At 36.2% G+C, this 16,964-nt stretch overlaps 1 protein-coding gene across 7 annotated transcripts in view; it reads right to left on the bottom strand.

Moving 5' to 3' along the window:
• Positions 1–4,257: 4,257 nt before the first annotated feature.
• LOC148847286 (exocyst complex component SEC10b-like) overlaps positions 4,258–16,964 on the bottom strand; it is a 113,698-nt gene continuing 100,991 nt past the window's right edge. For all 7 annotated transcript variants that reach the window (XM_088952335.1, XM_088952336.1, XM_088952340.1 and 4 more), the window contains 4 exons: positions 6,197–6,255; positions 5,147–5,245; positions 4,910–4,996; positions 4,258–4,816 (listed from right to left, as the gene is read on the bottom strand). In XM_088952335.1, the coding sequence (XP_088808461.1) occupies positions 4,738–4,816; positions 4,910–4,996; positions 5,147–5,245; positions 6,197–6,255 (324 nt within the window). In that variant the 3' untranslated portion in view covers positions 4,258–4,737. The remainder of the gene's footprint in view (positions 4,817–4,909; positions 4,997–5,146; positions 5,246–6,196; positions 6,256–16,964) is intronic.

Below are 16,964 nucleotides of genomic sequence, written 5' to 3'. Positions count from 1 at the left end.
AAAGGTTTACACTATGATTGTAATCTCTACTATTCGATACTGGATTTCTTCTCCTCTAACGGCTATTGACTTAGGCTATAAGTCGAAGCACATAAATCTCTTTGCTGTCTTTGTGTCCTCTATTCTTTCTTCTCCTGTTTTATTTGTTTGTCTTTTTTCTTGAACAGTTTGAGCCCTACAAATGGTTTCCTGGGTTGTAATTCTGTGGGACCAGTACTGTAATTCCATTTTCTTGCAAATCGCATAGGGATTTGAATACTCAAAGTGAGAATCGCACCACAATAGTTGTAGTCAACAACTACCATTTTGAGATCAAATCTATATCTATATTACATATAAAAGTGTGAATAAGGAGGTATTGGCTTCTAGAATTTTTCTCTACTAAAATACCACTTTTCTTGAATTTGGTTCATCTCCATTGTAAGGGCAAAAAATGTAATTAAAATAATACTATTAAATAGATTTAATTACCTCTCATTAAGTCTCACATTTAAGTCATTAAATAAATCACATCCATCTTTCAATGAATTCAACATTAATACTTTTGTTTCTCGCTATTAAATTCTACTAATAAATCTATGCACAGTAATTATTAATACAATGAAATTTGATATTTTTAAAATAAACCTAGAAATGAAATCATATTTTTCCATCCAGATAGTAGGTAAGTAGTTCAACCATTTTAGTTAAATGGATAATTCCATGTCATAAATAAATAATAAAAATTTAGAAATACAAAAAAATATATATATTTAAAAAATAAAGAAATTTTGGAAAAATTGGACACAATTACATTATTATATATTTGTCACATTAAAAAAACAAGTATGATAGGATAGGCATAATTTTATTAATGATTGGCACTGAATATACAACTTAAAACCGATGGAAAATGAAACAATTTTCCTATCTAGGGGGTGGGTTAGTGGTTCAACCTTTCAAGGCAAATGGGTTAACCCATGATGTATAATTAAAAAAAAAAATTAAATAGAATAATACTGAATATACAACTTAAAACTAATGGGAAATGAAACAATTTTCCTATATAGGGGTGGGTTAGTGGTTCAACCTTTTAGGTCAAATGGCTTAACTTATGATGTATCATTAAAAATAAAAAATTTAAAATAGAATAATACAAAAAATACAGAACAATTTTGGGCACATCTATATTAGGGGTGAGCATAATTCAGTTAAAACTGAATTGATAATTTTGGTTTACTTTTTTTAGGGTTTTGGTTAATTCGGTTTTTAGAATTAGAAATTTGGTTAACCAAATAAACTGAACTTCTATATATGATATGCAATACAAATATATATATATATATATTTGGTTTCATGGTTTTAATTGAAATAACTAAAAGCCAAATAAAAAATTTTGGTTTTTCTATTATTTGGTCTTTATTTTTTAATTTGGTTTTAAAAATTTTCAATTTATTCGCTTCGGTTTTTAATCGAATAAACTAAATGCTCACCCCAACATCTATAATATTGTATCTTAATCATATAAACAAAAAAATAAGTATGATGAATAGTAATTATTTTATTAGTGATATAAATTAAATGCAAATTTTAAAACCTATCTGAAAATGAAACCAATTTCATATCTAGACGATAGGTTAAGAATCTAATCTTCTAGGGAAAATGGGTCAACCTATGATGTCATAACTAAGTAATAAATATTAAAAAATATATAGAATCTCAAAGAAAAATACAAGCTTTGTATAAAAGCATTTTGATATAGTTCTAATGTTATATATTCAAAATATTAAGTAGAAAATGCAACTAAAATAATACTATTAAGTGCATTCAATTTTTACCTCTCATCAAGTCTCACATTTAAGTCATTAAATAAATCGCATTCTCTCTCTCTCTCTCTCTCTCTCTCTCTCTCATTCAATCCAACATTTATGCTTTTGTTTCTCATCATCAAATTCCACTAATAAATCAATTCACAATAGTTATTAATATAATGAAATTTTGTATTTTTAAAATTAATATAGAAATGAAATCATATTTTTTTGTCTAGGTGGTGAGCAAGTTAGTTTAACCATTTGAGTCAAATGGATAATTCCATGATGTCATAAATAAATAACAAAAAATTAGAAATATAAAAATAAAAAAAATAAAAAAATTTGAAAAAATTGGACACATTTCTATTATTAAATAATTGTCATATTAAAAAAATAAGTATGATAAAATAGACATAATTTTATTAATGATGGGCACAAAATATATAACTTAAAATGAATAATACAAAAAATATGAAAATATTTAAAATAGAATAATACAAAAAAATAATTATGGGTTAACTCATGATGTATAATTAAAAATAAAATTTTTAAAATAGATAATACAAAAAATATGAAAATATTTTGAGCACATCTATAATATTATATATTAATCATATAAATAAAAAATAAATATGATGAATAATAATTCTTTTATTAGTGATATAAATTAAATGCAAAATTTAAAGCCTGTCTGAAAATGAAACCAATTTCATGTCTAGATGTTAGGTTAAGAATCTAATCTTCTAGGTCAAATGGGTCAATCTATGATGTCATAACTAAGAAATAAATATTAAAAAAAATATAGAAACTCAAATAAAAATATAAGCTTTGTATAAATCTTTTTGATACAATTCTAATGTTATATATTCAAAATATTAAACAAAAATAAATATGAAAATAAGAATTATTTTTATTAATGATGAAAATGTAATACAAGATTTAAAATCAACCAAAAAAGCAAACGGGTTTTTTTCCATCTAAGTGGTGGATTAGTGGTTCTATTGTCCATAACATATGGATCAACACACGATGTTATAATTAAATGATAAAATACACAGAATTATAGAAAATATAGAAAATTTTGAGTACATTATATGATATTATATATTCATCATATAAAAAAGTGTGATAAATGAGAATTATTTTCATTAATGATGGAAACGAGATAAAAATTAGGAAAAAATAAAGCATTAATGTCTTACACATGACTCCGCTAACTATGTCAAATGATTCCATGATTTAATTAGCTAGGCCACCACCGTAGGCAAGTGGTTTGATGGGAAATAAACCTACAATTTTGAATTGGGTGGTCACCCAATCAATCTAATAAATTGATTTCACCCAATATTAAAATCCACTATCAAACAATATATTGTAATTGCATTTCCTCTTGTTAAATAAGTAATTTTTATTATATCATAAATCAAATAATAAAAATTAAAAATATAATTTTTTTTTATAAATTTTATGGAAAATTTTGAACATGTATTAATATTATATATTCTTCACATTAAATAAAAATATATTTGAAAAAATGAGAATTATTATTGGTAAAAATAAAAATAGCTAAAATACAAAAAAAAAACAAATTAATGTATTAACCATTGCCCATTTTCTTGGTTAAATAGGTTAGTGGTTCTACCGGTAAGGACCTCATTTGGTTCTTAACCAAGTCGATGTCTTTTTTTTTTTTTTTGCAATAAAATGATTTAGGTTAAAATATACTAAAAAAATGTATCCAACTCGCAAACCAATAAATCCAACTCTATGGTTCACCAGCATATTGAAAACTTTGATAGAAACTATAAGAACATTTGAAGTTAGGTATTTAAGTTGAACGACAGTATATACACTGTCACGTGCAACGAACGTGCACTTTTACAATTGTTAAAATGCATTAAGAGATCTTAGTGTCCGGAGCTGTAGACAAAATTGTAATATAATGGATTAATACTTCCACAACTGTGTTCATAAATAAATTTACTTTTGGATGCCTTAAAAATATTAATTTGTAATAGTGGGTTCATCGATAAACATTTTGAAAACACCATCTTGGGTATAACTGATAATGGGCTTATGGGCCTATGCATATTTTGTATAGACAACCAGTTCTTAATGACTGTAATACATAAAACTGTTTATATCTTTTTTATATTTTACCTTATTTATGCCAATTGACCGGCAAAGTTTGTGTTTTCTGAGCTTTGGCTACCAAAACTGCAGAGTTGGTGTTTTATGCCGATCGCTGATCCTCTTAGATTTCATACTAAATTTGTCATTATGGCAAGAGAGTTAATCACAAAAATATTGAATTCATGATCACTGAGCCCTCATCTTGAGCACAAGCAATGAAATATATATATATATATATATATATATATATATATATATATATATATATATATATATATATATCAAATTCGCTACAACCCAAACCCATTCCTTCCCATAAAAAATTTTCAAGATATACATTGAAAACACAAACGATTTACTATCAAGGTTCAAAATATCATCAAGTATCGACTGATATGTATCGTATCGGAACCTTCCCAATACTCCCCTACAGGGGATGTTTCCGGTCGGCGAGTGTTTCAGGGGGTAGACCGGCCCCTCTGAACCAAATTCGAAAAAAATAAAAAACAAAAAAATAGTACCAATACAGGTTGATACGCCCTACCAGTGTATCCTGTATCGATATTTTGAACCTTGTTTACTGTTAAGAAAATGTCATTCACTGGCCTTGCAACTTATTTAGCAACAAAATAGGCTTCTTTACATTACATTGTCCTGCCACTAAACACAAACTATTTACAGCTTGGCCTGTGAGCCTCCAGGACTGTAATTCTCGTAACATTGTTTAAGACGTAACAAGGTGGAGTGGTCTCTTCTACTTCATTCAGCTCTTTTGTCTCCTGCTTTCCAGTTCATTCCCCAAACCTATTCTGAACTAACTAGAGCTTGTCCATAAGGAACTTATTTTGGATGCAAGTTTTGCAGTTTTGTAATCATCACGAAGCTGAATGAATCTGGATCAACAACAAATCCGTTAACAGTAAAATGTTGTCATGTAACACCTGTCTAGTAGAAGAAGAAAAAAGATAAAAGGAAAAAGCATATACCTTTGTGCATCTTTCCGAATGCTTGCTGGGGTTCCCTCAAACAATGTGGAGAGGCTTTCAGGTGCAACAATAAACACATTTGCCATGCTGAAAACATAAATAATGTTTGCAAGTTAAGATTCTACAAACTTACCTTTTGATTGCATTCTCTTGTCTTTTTCAATTGCCCACTCACGTGGCAATTTTGGAGACAAAATCAGAAATTTAAATTGGAAATGTGAAAGGTCCAACACTTACATGCCCAACAATTCAAACTTCTCATCAATTGTGGGAGCATTGAAACTACGCAAAAACTCCCCATACTCAATTATGTCACGTTTCAGCCGCAGCCCGCCACTGTGGAGAGACATAAGCAATTAACATAAGACATGGAAGGATGCTATCTGTACTAAGCTTGGTAAGATTGAATGGAAGAATTATGCACAACTTAATTGGATGCTGATTTAATCCTTCTCTTCCACTAAGTTCATACTGTCAGACTGCCATAGGACATGCCCTTGTGAGTTGATGTAAAGGGCTTTACTCCAAACTATGAAAGCATGATAAACCACATACTAACTGTAAAAATATAATAGGCCAAGTTGATGAGAGTGAGAATTGGGAAAATATGTTAAGTCAGGTTCTTTGTTTTACTCTTTTTAATCCATCAAAATGTACCTGAATTTACTGTAAACTGGCAATTGAAAATATGTCTACACTATAACAAGGTCTTGAAGAGAAATTACTTCTACCATGTCTTTTATCCCTTTTTACCAGGGACCCTAAATAAATCAGCCACTAGGAAAGATAAAAAACCAGAATATAAAGGAGAAAGTGTCCCCCTCCTCAACTGCAAAACAGACTCTGACCAACCATAAGCTTCCAGACAGACAAATTCTTGAAGCTTTTGCTCACCAGTAACCCAGGAACCAAACCAAACGATCTTGCCCACCACCTCACTCAGGAGCTCATCTGTCTTACTAGATTTATTTTCAAAATATTCTGCTATGCCACTCTGTCCAAATTGACCAAATGGCAGCATCAGGGATTATGAGCCACACAACTGTCCATAATAATAGACTCAAACACCAGGGATATTTAATTCTCCCCCAGTGGATATTTAATTTCTTTTTCCTTCTTGAAAGCCTTCAGATGTTTTTTTAAATTCTTATTTACAATTAAAATGGTTGCACATCATGGTTTGAAAAGGAAATTTCCACCATGCACAATCATCCTAATGCAATATAACTGATAAGTGCTCATGTAACTTTAAACAAAATGAACAAAGTCATCGAATAAACTTAATACCTGGGATTAAAGGTAAACTTCTGCCAATGACTGAGAAGTCCTTTATGCAAGCGTTTTCCCTAAAATGGCAAATTTTACTTCATTATGATATAAAAAGAATATGACTGCAGATGCTATGCTACAAAAAGATTGGTTCAAAACAGTAAAAAGAAACTGCAAAGATAAGATCCTTGCATAACATGTGTTGGAGCATAACCAGGATTTGATGATCAGATGTCAATAAGTGAGGCACTACTTTTGGTGAATATGATCCATAATATACTCTTTCCATCCATTAATTTGTTGAATGACATTGATATTAAAATGAACAGAGGTATTCTAGTAACACAATATAGCTAAGTAGTGCTATAACTTTGGTCACTTCCACAAAATACTGTTAGAAGCTGTATATTTATAAAGTAGGAGTATTCATGGGATTTCTCATGTATTGGAGCTATATAGTAAAATATCCATGTATATAAGGGCAATATTGTAATTTTGATTCATATTTTTATTAAGAAATAAAAGTGTATTGGGAGGGTTGGGTCTCTCATATGAACCCTTCTTGTCCCTCTCACTTCTTTACTCCTTTCTTTTTCTTCTCCCTCCTCAACTCCTTCCTCCAAAATCCTAATCTTCTAACTTAGGCACATCTAGGAAACTAACCCACTAACCGTTCAAAAAATAAGGCTATCTAATCAAGTCTATAAAATTTTTGTTCTGCATAAACTTCTTCCCTGTGAATGGATATGTTTATGGAAAAATTTTATAACACTGGATGAATATAGTAAGACTATAAGTTTCTAGGTGGATAAGATTAAAATCTTTGAAAATATCACAGGAAATCATAACATCAGGAGAAATGCTACTCTGGACTTGCCATATAATCTAAGAATACAGTAACAGTTGAGGCCAATAGCGGTAAGCATCACACATGTATGTCTATAGCATTGGAGCTATCAAGATAAAGATAAGCGGTCGATACCCATAGTGCAATACAGCTCCAACATAACAAAAATGTGATATTTTGTGTTCGTTAGCATTTATCTTCAGATAACATTTCTCTAATTTTATTTTCAATTTAACAAGTTCTTATAAATTATTTGGTCTTTGAGTGCCTATTCCTGTCTGCCCATGGGCTTTCTTGGAATCTACATTTTAGAATCCAAGGGGAATCACAGAATTTGGATCTTGTCATTTGGGTTCATTCTCTTGTATCTCTTTTTATTTTTCTATCAAATGATCCCTCTCTGAGTCACAATTTGCTTGTGAGAACCTACAAAAGAGTAGGTAGGCCGAACTTAAACTAATCTCTTTGCAGGCTAGCAGTGAGACTGCCTCACACTTACACTAATCTCCTGCTCCTTTGTTGCTCCTATTTGGGATTATTTCTTCTCCCTTCTGTATTACATGTGGAATCCCCCTTCTAATATAAAGACTCTGTTCAAGACTTCTTTTTTCTTGCAACCTAACATAAGGGGTTAAGCTCTACGGAAATGCCTTAGAACAGAAGTTGTTTGGACAGCATAGGAAGAACAGAATAGGAGAATTTTTTAGGGAAAAAGTCAAACAAAAGATGCTTTATGACATTGGGTAAAAATGTTGACCATCTTTGCTTCAGCATCTTATGATGATATTGCAAGAAATTGACAAGTTATTGAAAATTCATCCATGGTGAGAACCAAGGTATGCACACCTTGGAAGTGACCCCGGATCTCCTGCTCACGAGAACTCTGCCCACGTCTACCCACAACACACTATCCCCCATGAATTGGGAACATCTCCCCCTGCATAATACTATGCAGGAGGATGAGATGTTATCCGTGTGTGGCTGCGATGTTATGTGGGTAGACATGGGCAGAGTTTGTGTGGGCAGGAGATCTGGACTCAAAGCGACTCCAGATCTCCTGCCCACGAGAACTCTGCCCATGTCTACCCACAACACACTATCCCCCGTGAATTGGGAACATCTCCCTTCCTGATTTGCCACAGCTTAAGCTGAACTTTTAACTTTTGCTGTTTAGGAAACCCAGTAATGTCAAGGTATTGAATTGGAGTTTTAGATGCCATGATGGTCTATAGTAGTCCTCTATTCAGGGCCATTGGGCATGAAAGCTCAATGAGGGATAAACTGTTGGCTGTGTTACAAGGACTGAAATTGGGAAAGAGTTTGTCTGATGGGTTGGCTAAACAAGGGGTAAATATGGTGGAAATTTATTGGGAGAGATTCCAGTGGGAATCTGATATTTCTGTAAGGAGTGGAACATATAGTGTATGCAGATCTAAATTCTGCAAATTTCTGATATTTCTGTACTTTTGTCTTAACAAAGTGGGGCACCCCTAAAGGAAAATTGAAAGAAAACTTACACAAGGTGTTAGTGGAAAAAATAAAATTTGATAGAATTTATACATAACATAGATCACCACAAATATTCCTTTAGTTACATCTTTGCTAGGAGCGGAGAAAAACTTTTGATTCTAGTTTAAGTATAAACAAATCCCTCCTTAGCTTGAGAGAAACCAGAAGATGTAAACAAATAGATAACCTTTGCTTTTATAAAGCAGGAACCATAATCAGCCAAGTTTCATAACAAGGCTATAGATGATTTTTCTGCCTTCATAGAATCAAAATTTTATAGTGGAGGGAACTATAATCAACAAAGCTTCATGAACAAGGTTTAAATGGTTTATTTCCCTACACAAAATCAAGCTTCTATAGAAATTTATCAATTTATGAGGTGTAGTGAACCATAACCAGCCAAGTTTCGCGAACAAGGTTGTAGATAGTTTTCTCCCTTGCATAAAATTAAGTGGACTGTATCTTAACTAAAATAATCCATTGGTTAAAGTGTGGTAGAGTGGAAAGAATAGAAATGTGGTAGAGTGGAAACCTCCCCCAGAAGGTGTCATTAAATTGAACTTTGATGGGATCAGCCAAGGTAATCCTGAGCCTTCGAGTGTAGGGGGTGTGCTAAGGAATAATGACAGCAACATTGTTTCATTATTCTCAGGACCGGTGGGAGTGGGAGACTCTACAAGAGATGAGATACTAGCTGTTGTTCAGGGGATTCAGGTTGCTAACCAGCTTGGAGTGGAACATCTTCTAATTGAAGGAGATTCACAGGTGGTAGTAGGGTGGCTGTTAAATCCAAACACTGCCATATGAGGATATAGAGACCTCCTCAAAAGAGTTAAGTGGCTGACTAGAACTATGAGAGTGGATGTAAAATGGGTAAGCAGGTCGGCAAACACTGTGGCTGATTCATTGGCCAAGCAAGGGGTATCTGAATATTCTGGAGAGGTCGCATCTCACACCTCTCCTTGGGATGCTTGTACTTATCTTTGGCATCTAATAAAATTTATTCAATTATAAAAAAAAAGTTTCTTTACGTAGAGATAAGGAAAATAAAATAGAAAAGATGAACAGGATAAGAGAATAGAAGAAAGAGGTAGCATCATTCTCCTTGTAGAGAAGGTTGCATGGATAGAATGATGAAGAATGAAAGAAGATTATCTTATTTCCTACATTCAAAAATGACTTGACTTCTTTCTTCCTCTTCTCTTCTTTGATTCTCTACACCTCCTCTCTTTCTCTATTTGTTTTTATCCCTCTTGTTGCTAGAACTTCTATTATTAGAATTAGCATTAGCTTCCTCTGCTAGGAGGGGGTTTTATATAGAAAGGGAAGTTGTTAAATAAATCCCTACCCCTCTTTTCATAGGATGCTGTGTGTTACCTCATTTAAAGAGTGGATTAAGGAGGGAAAAGATCCCTCTCTTAATGAGGAGACAGGTGGCATCCGTTTTAAAGATGTGGGATACCTCATAAGTCTGAATGGGCCTCTATTAATTAATAGCAAATTAACTCTTTTAGAGCCCAGTGCCCATTTATATGAGCTCTACTGAGGCACATTAAATGTTTAATAAGTGGTCTGAGTCACTTAAAAATAAATTTAAGGTCTGCTACCCACTTAAATAGGCTTACTACAAGCCATTCTTCTTAAATAAATTATTTCAGCTCACTTGTAGGATTGGGCCTACATGACTAATCTAAAAAAAGGATCTTATGAGCTGTAATTCGAAGTATCTTTATAAATTGATCTCAATCCAGCCAACTTTGAGGTTTCAATAGCCCCCCTTGAGTATTGTGAGGTCAAGAATAGCCTAAGGTTGCAATGCTCAAACTAACAAAATGCCTTTTAAGTAAGCTAAATTAAAGGCTATAGAAGTTTATATAATCTTAATTTTGCTTACCATAATTCATTTAAATGATTAAGAATAGGCTCATATTGCAATGCAACTTAAATGGACTTATTTAAGCCAATAAAAGAAAGCAATAGATCTAAATGTGATCCTTTTTTAATGAATAATAATAAGTTTATTGATTCAGAAGCAAATTAGAGTGAGTTCATACATCATCCCAGTGAGAGGCGCGAGCTGCAGCCCCTCCTTGAAACTTACAAGTAAACTAGGAAAGAAAAACAAGAATCACAACTGAGCCCAAAATAATTCTTCCCTATTTACCCCTTGCTTAGCTAACACATCTGACAAGGTATTTGCTGATCTCCCCACCCACTGTACAGTGACCAACATATTCCTTGTCAACCAACTAAATTTCTTCATTTAATTCTTGTATCACCACATAGCCTCTTCAGAATTTTTTAACCAACCCACCACCACTTTGGAATACCCCTCGATTATTAGGTGTTGTACCCCCAGCTGGTTTGCAAATTGGACCCCTTGTACAACAACTAAAAGTTCCGCCCTGATAGAATTCCCAATTCCCAAAGGACCTGAGTAGAGCAACAAAATCTCACCCTTCTCATTTCTCAAAGCACCCCCCACTCCGGATAATCTTGGATTACCCATGCTGCTTCCATCAAAGTTCAACTTAATTGAACCTTTGGGTGGAGGAAACCAGCTTGTAATTGATTTAGCCTTTAAAGATGAACACCTTGCTATTGCTGACCAATTTCTCCAAATGTCATTAAAGGAAGTAGAAGATCAAGACTGTAATCAGTCTTGAATCCTAAAAGGTTTTAGGTTTTCAAAACAGAAGAGAAAGTGAGAGAAAGGAGAGAGAATAGAAGAGAAGCAAGAGAACACAAGTTGTTCAAAGGAGGGACAGATTCTAACAGATCTGCCGCCGCCACTCTCTTAATATTTATAGGTTATGTTTAGTACATAATGGAAAGGACACATCTGCCCTTGGTACTTACATAATAAATAAAGTAAATAAAAACTTAAATAAATAACAACTGAATTAACAAACTGACTCAAACTGACACTACTATAACTGAAACAAATAACTACATTGCTGTCCTACGAACACAGTGGGGCCCACATCAGTGTTCTCTACACTCCCCCTCAAGTTGGGAGTAGATATCTATCATGCCCAACTTGGATAGGTGTGTCTCTAACTTCTTCCTTGGTACAGCCTTGGTGAGGATATCCGCGAGCTGCATATTAGATGTGATGTACGGAAGACACACTTCTTGTGATGTGACCCCTTCTCGCACAAAATGTCGATCAACTTCGATATGTTTAGTTCTGCCATGCTGCACTGGGTTGTGGGCTATATTAATAGCTGCCTGATTATCACAATACAACATTAAAGGCTTTTCATAGTCAATACCCAACTCTTCAAGTAGTGACCTCAGCCATAAGATTTCAGCCACTCCATTAGCCATTGACCTGTATTCCACTTCAGCACTAGAGCGGGAAACAACACTCTGCTTCTTACTCCTCCAAGAGACAAGGTTACCTCCCACCAGGGCACAATGTCCAGAGGTAGATCTTCTGTCATCAACACTTCCAGCCCAATCGGCATCTGTATAGACTTCCACCCTCATGTGATTATTGTTCTTGAGCAATATACCTCTACCCGGGCATCTCTTCAAGTATGCTAATATTTTCTCTGCCGCAAGAAGATGAGAAGTTCTAGGGGAGTGCATGTACTGGCTAACAACACTAACTGCATAGTTGATATCCAGCCGAGTGAGGCAGAGATATAGAAGCTTTCCAACCAACCGTTGGAACATAACTTTGTCTTCAAGAGGCTCCCCACCCTCTTCACTAATCTTGTGATTTTGTTCGATGGGTGTATCGGCTGGCTTAACACCCAATTTTCCAGTTTCCGCCAACAAATCTAGAACATATTTTCTCTGAGAGATAAAAATCCCCTACTTGGATTTAGCAACCTCAATACCCAAAAAGTATCGTAGTGCACCAAGATCTTTCACCTCAAACTCTTGATGAAGGAGCCGTTTGAGGGACTCAATCTCATGACTGTCATTTCCTGTCACCACAATATCATCAACATATACTGCTAGTAGTGTCAGAGAGGACTCTTCCCTCTTGATGAATAGTGTATGATCTGACTGGGCCTGTACATAACCAAACCTTCCAAGGGCTAATCTGAACCTATCAAACCAGGCTCTAGGTGACTGCTTCAAACCATACAATGCCTTATTCAGTCGGCAAACCTTCTTACTTGTCTCTGTATCATAGAATCCAGGAGGCAACTGCATGTAAACCTCTTCTTGTAAGTCTCCATTCAGAAAGGCATTTTTAACATCCATTTGAAACAGAGGCCAAGAATGATTTGCTGCAAGGGATAACAAAACTCGAATGGTGGTCATCTTGGCTACTGAGGCAAAGGTCTCCAAATAGTCTATACCATAAGTCTAAGTGAACCCCTTTGCAACCAGTCAGGCTTTGTACCTTTCAATAGAGCCATCAGCATTATGCTTCACGGTGAACACCCATCTGCATCCCACCGGTTTCTTTCCTTTTGGTGGGTCAACCAGTGCCCAAGTATTATTCTTCAACAAGGCATCCATTTCGACTTGCATTGTATCTTTCCATTCTGGAACTGATAAGGTTTCTTGCACTGTTCTTGGAATAGGGACATCGGCAATGGAAGTGAGATAGGACCAGTAAGATGGTGATAACGATCATAGGATAAGAACTGTGAGATGCTGTGAGCTGTAGAAGTGGTGCAATATCGTTTCCCTTTGCGAATGACAATAGGGAGATCAAGGTCATCCACAGGAGGGGAAGTGGCAACAGTGAGAGGTATCACAGTAGGCTCCTGGAGGCGCAGAAGGAACTGGAGCTGGTCGGGACTGTCGAAGACTAGGATCAACCTGCCTGCATCGCCTATGATAGACTCTCAACTCCAGGTCCCTCTGACCACCCTCACCACTACAACCTTCATTACCCAGTGGAATAGGTAAAGGAACAGCCCCACTTCTACCAGCCCCACTTCCACTCTCACTGCTCTCCCCCTGAGGAAAGAAACTCAAAACAGCCCCACTTTCACTACTCTCCCCCTGAGGAGAAACCCTAGGATAATAGGGTGTCTCCTCAAAGAAGGTGACATCCATGGAGACAAACCGTTTCCCTGAAACCGGATCATAGCAGCAATAACCCTTTTGAGTTTGTGCATAACCAAGGAAAATGCATTTGGAGGCCTTAGGTTTAAATTTGGAATGATGAGGCCCGAGAAGCTGAACGAAACAGGTATAACCAAAGGTTTTAAGGGGAACAATGAACAACTCATCGTCTGGGTATAGAAGGGAAAAGGGGGTTCTCATATCAAGGACCCGGGAAGGAACTCGATTAATGAGATAAACTGTCGTGAGGATAGCATCACCCCAGAAGCGAATAGGTACATTGGAGGTAAACATAATGCTTCTAGCCACCTCCAAGATATGCCTATTCTTCCTTTCGGCAATGCCTTTCTGCTGTGGTGTATAAGGGCAAGTGCTCTGGTGAATAACTCCATGGCTAAGAAGGTAGGAGGTCAATGGCTGAGCAAAGTATTCCTTTGCATTATCAGATCTAAGGACTTTGATTTTGGTCCCAAACTGAGTGAGAACCATCTGATGGAAGTTTTGGGTCAGAGCAGGAACCTCATCCCGAGAACGCATAAGATAGACCCAAGAAAACCGGGTATGGTCATCAACAAACAGTAGAAAATATCTGTACCCACCCATAGAAGAGATATGATATGGCCCCCAAACATCAGTATGCACAATATCAAAAGAGGAATTACTCCTTTTATTACTTAAATAATAAGGGGTTCTACAATGTTTGGCAAACTCATAACTCTCACACCTCAACCTTGATAACTCAACAGACTCAAATAAAGCAGGAAACAGACTCTTCAAAGACTTAAAAGACAAATGACCTAATCGGTTATGCTTTGGCATAACCGAACTCACAGACTGGGAAACAAAAGACTTCTTATCCACTGACTCCTCCCGACGAGAACTCTCTCCAAGCAGATAGATCCCATTCGTCTCACGGCCAGTCCCAATCACCTTCCTCGTCTCCAAATCCTGAAAAACACATCGGTCAGGGAAAAAGGTTACTGAACAGTTCATTTGTTTTGTAATACTACTAACTGAAAGCAGGTTAGTATCAAGCTTAGGAACATGCAAGACAGAAGATAAAGAGATAGTATCAGATAGCTTGATGTCCCCCTTGCCCGAAATGGGAACAAGAGAGCCATCAGCAATAGATACTCTATCTCGGCTAGAGGACAAGTGATAAGAAGTGAACAAAGATGGCAAGATAGTCATATGGTCAGATGCACCTGAATCTATTACCCAGCAGTGATCAGTATTACCTGGAGCTGAAGCATGGTAAGCTGAGGCTCGAGTACCTGAATGTGCGAATGCAAATGTGGCAGGAGCTGATGGTGACTGAGATGGCTGAGCTGAACTCCCAACTTCCTTTTCCAACTGTATGAGGGCAGCCCGAACAGCAGCTAAAGTCTCCAGGGATGTGCCTGATGAAGATGTTGAATCAGTGTTCACTGCCATATGAGCATTACCCTTCTTATTTCTTAGTTTTGCTGGGACCAAGGGTCACACTATCTCTTGTCAATATTTGTTGTCGCACAATGTCATATTCTGAATTCAAACTAGCCAGAAACTCAAATACCCTATTCGTCTCGACTTGCTTTCTGTGAGTCTGTGCATCTTTGGGACTCTCCCACTCAAGGGTCTCTAGATGGTCAATCTCATGCCACAAGGATTTCACAGTAGAGAAGTAGACAGAAACTGGCTTCTCTCCTTATTTAAGGCTGTTCACCTCACACTTCAGTTCATAGGCTCTGGCAACATTAAGGGGTTGGGAATAGGTTTCTTTCACAGCATCCCATATCTCTTTGGCTGTCTTTGCCCACAAGTAATTTCGGCTGATATGTGGCTGCATAGAATTACACAGCCATGCCATAACTAAATAGTTCTCTTGAACCCATTTGGTGTATGTTGGGTCCTCCTTGGAAGGTTCTTTCACATCTCCCAAGAGGTAACCCAGTTTTCCCCTTCCTCCAATAGCCATCGTGGCTGATTGCGCCCACTCCAAATAATTTGACCCATCAAATCTCATAGTTGTAATCTGAAACCCGGTTTCAGATACATTACCATAACTGTGGTTGCCAAAACTACTTTCTCCCTGACCCTTAAACTCCATCTTTGATCAAGATTCAGTGGCTACAAACTGTTAGAGCAATTATACCAGAAAACAGAGTCAAGCAAGTAAGTCTGAAATCTGATCTGATCCGATCTGAAACCAACCCAAATCTTATCTGAAATCAATCGCCTATCACAGTATATGCAAGAAATCAACTCAAATCTGATCTGAAATCAATTGGCATGCATATTACCAGGCAGCCTATCAATCTGGGATGCTATTCTCTGAAATCACTACTGTGGGCCCACTGCTGCGAGAGCAAAAATAGGGTTTCAACTATAGGTTTAAAGTAAGTGCTCAGCTGCACTCTCCAAGCAATCCGCACAAGTGGGACTTGTCGTAGGGCAATATGAAACCCTAAAAACTAATCACCTTTGAAGAGGAGGGTTCGGCCCAACAGTCAAACCCTAGAAACAAACTTAACCATAGTTTGGAAAGCCAAACCCTAGAACAAACTTGAACACAGTTCGGCCCCTCTTTCTAGATAGGTCCAACCTATCTTGGCTGGTTGCAGTCTCTGAAACTCAGTAAAAAAAACTTACTTACTAATTACCTGTCTTCGGTTTACCGTCTTCTAGGGTTACCTGAACCCTAACCTTCGCTGCCTCTTCCTAATTACCAACTCTCTGCAAGCCGCAACAAGTCTTCAACTGCTGCGAACCTCTCCTGGTAATCTCCAAGATTCAGCCACTGAAAAACTTCTTCATAGCTTCCAGCCCTAGCTAGTCCTCATGTGGTCGGCTGGACTAGACACACATGAGAAGCCCTAGATAGGCTCTGATACCAAGTAGAAGATCAAGACTGTAATCAGTCTTGAATCCTAAAAGGTTTTAGGCTTGCAAAACAGAAGAGAAAGTGAGAGAAAGGAGAGAGAATAGAAGAGAAGCAAGAGAACACAAGTTGTTCAAAGGAGGGACAGATTCTAACAGATCTGCCACCGCCACTCTCTTAATATTTATAGGTTATGTTTAGTACATAATGGAAAAGACATATCTGCCCTTGGTACTTACATAATAAATAAAGTAAATAAAAACTAAAATAAATAACAACTGAATTAACAAACTGATTCAAACTGACACTACTATAACTGAAACAAATAACTACACTGCTGTCCTACGAACACAGTGGGGACTACTGCAGTGGGGCCCACATCAGTGTTCTCTACAAAGGAGAATTGATGAAAAATTTCCAAGGTCTTCAGCCAATGTATTGCCCTGTTTAACACAGTCTTTCAAATCTTGGATGTTCCTTTCCTTATCTTGAAAAATTCTGAGATTCCTTTCTTCCCAAAGAGTCCAAGTCAA

Source organism: Nelumbo lutea, chromosome 6, assembly GCF_056320005.1.
Source record: "Nelumbo lutea isolate HS-2025 chromosome 6, American lotus-T2T, whole genome shotgun sequence".
Taxonomy (NCBI): domain Eukaryota; kingdom Viridiplantae; phylum Streptophyta; class Magnoliopsida; order Proteales; family Nelumbonaceae; genus Nelumbo; species Nelumbo lutea.
Note: the sequence above shows the minus strand (reverse complement) of the source record. Positions and strands in the feature narration are given on the sequence as shown.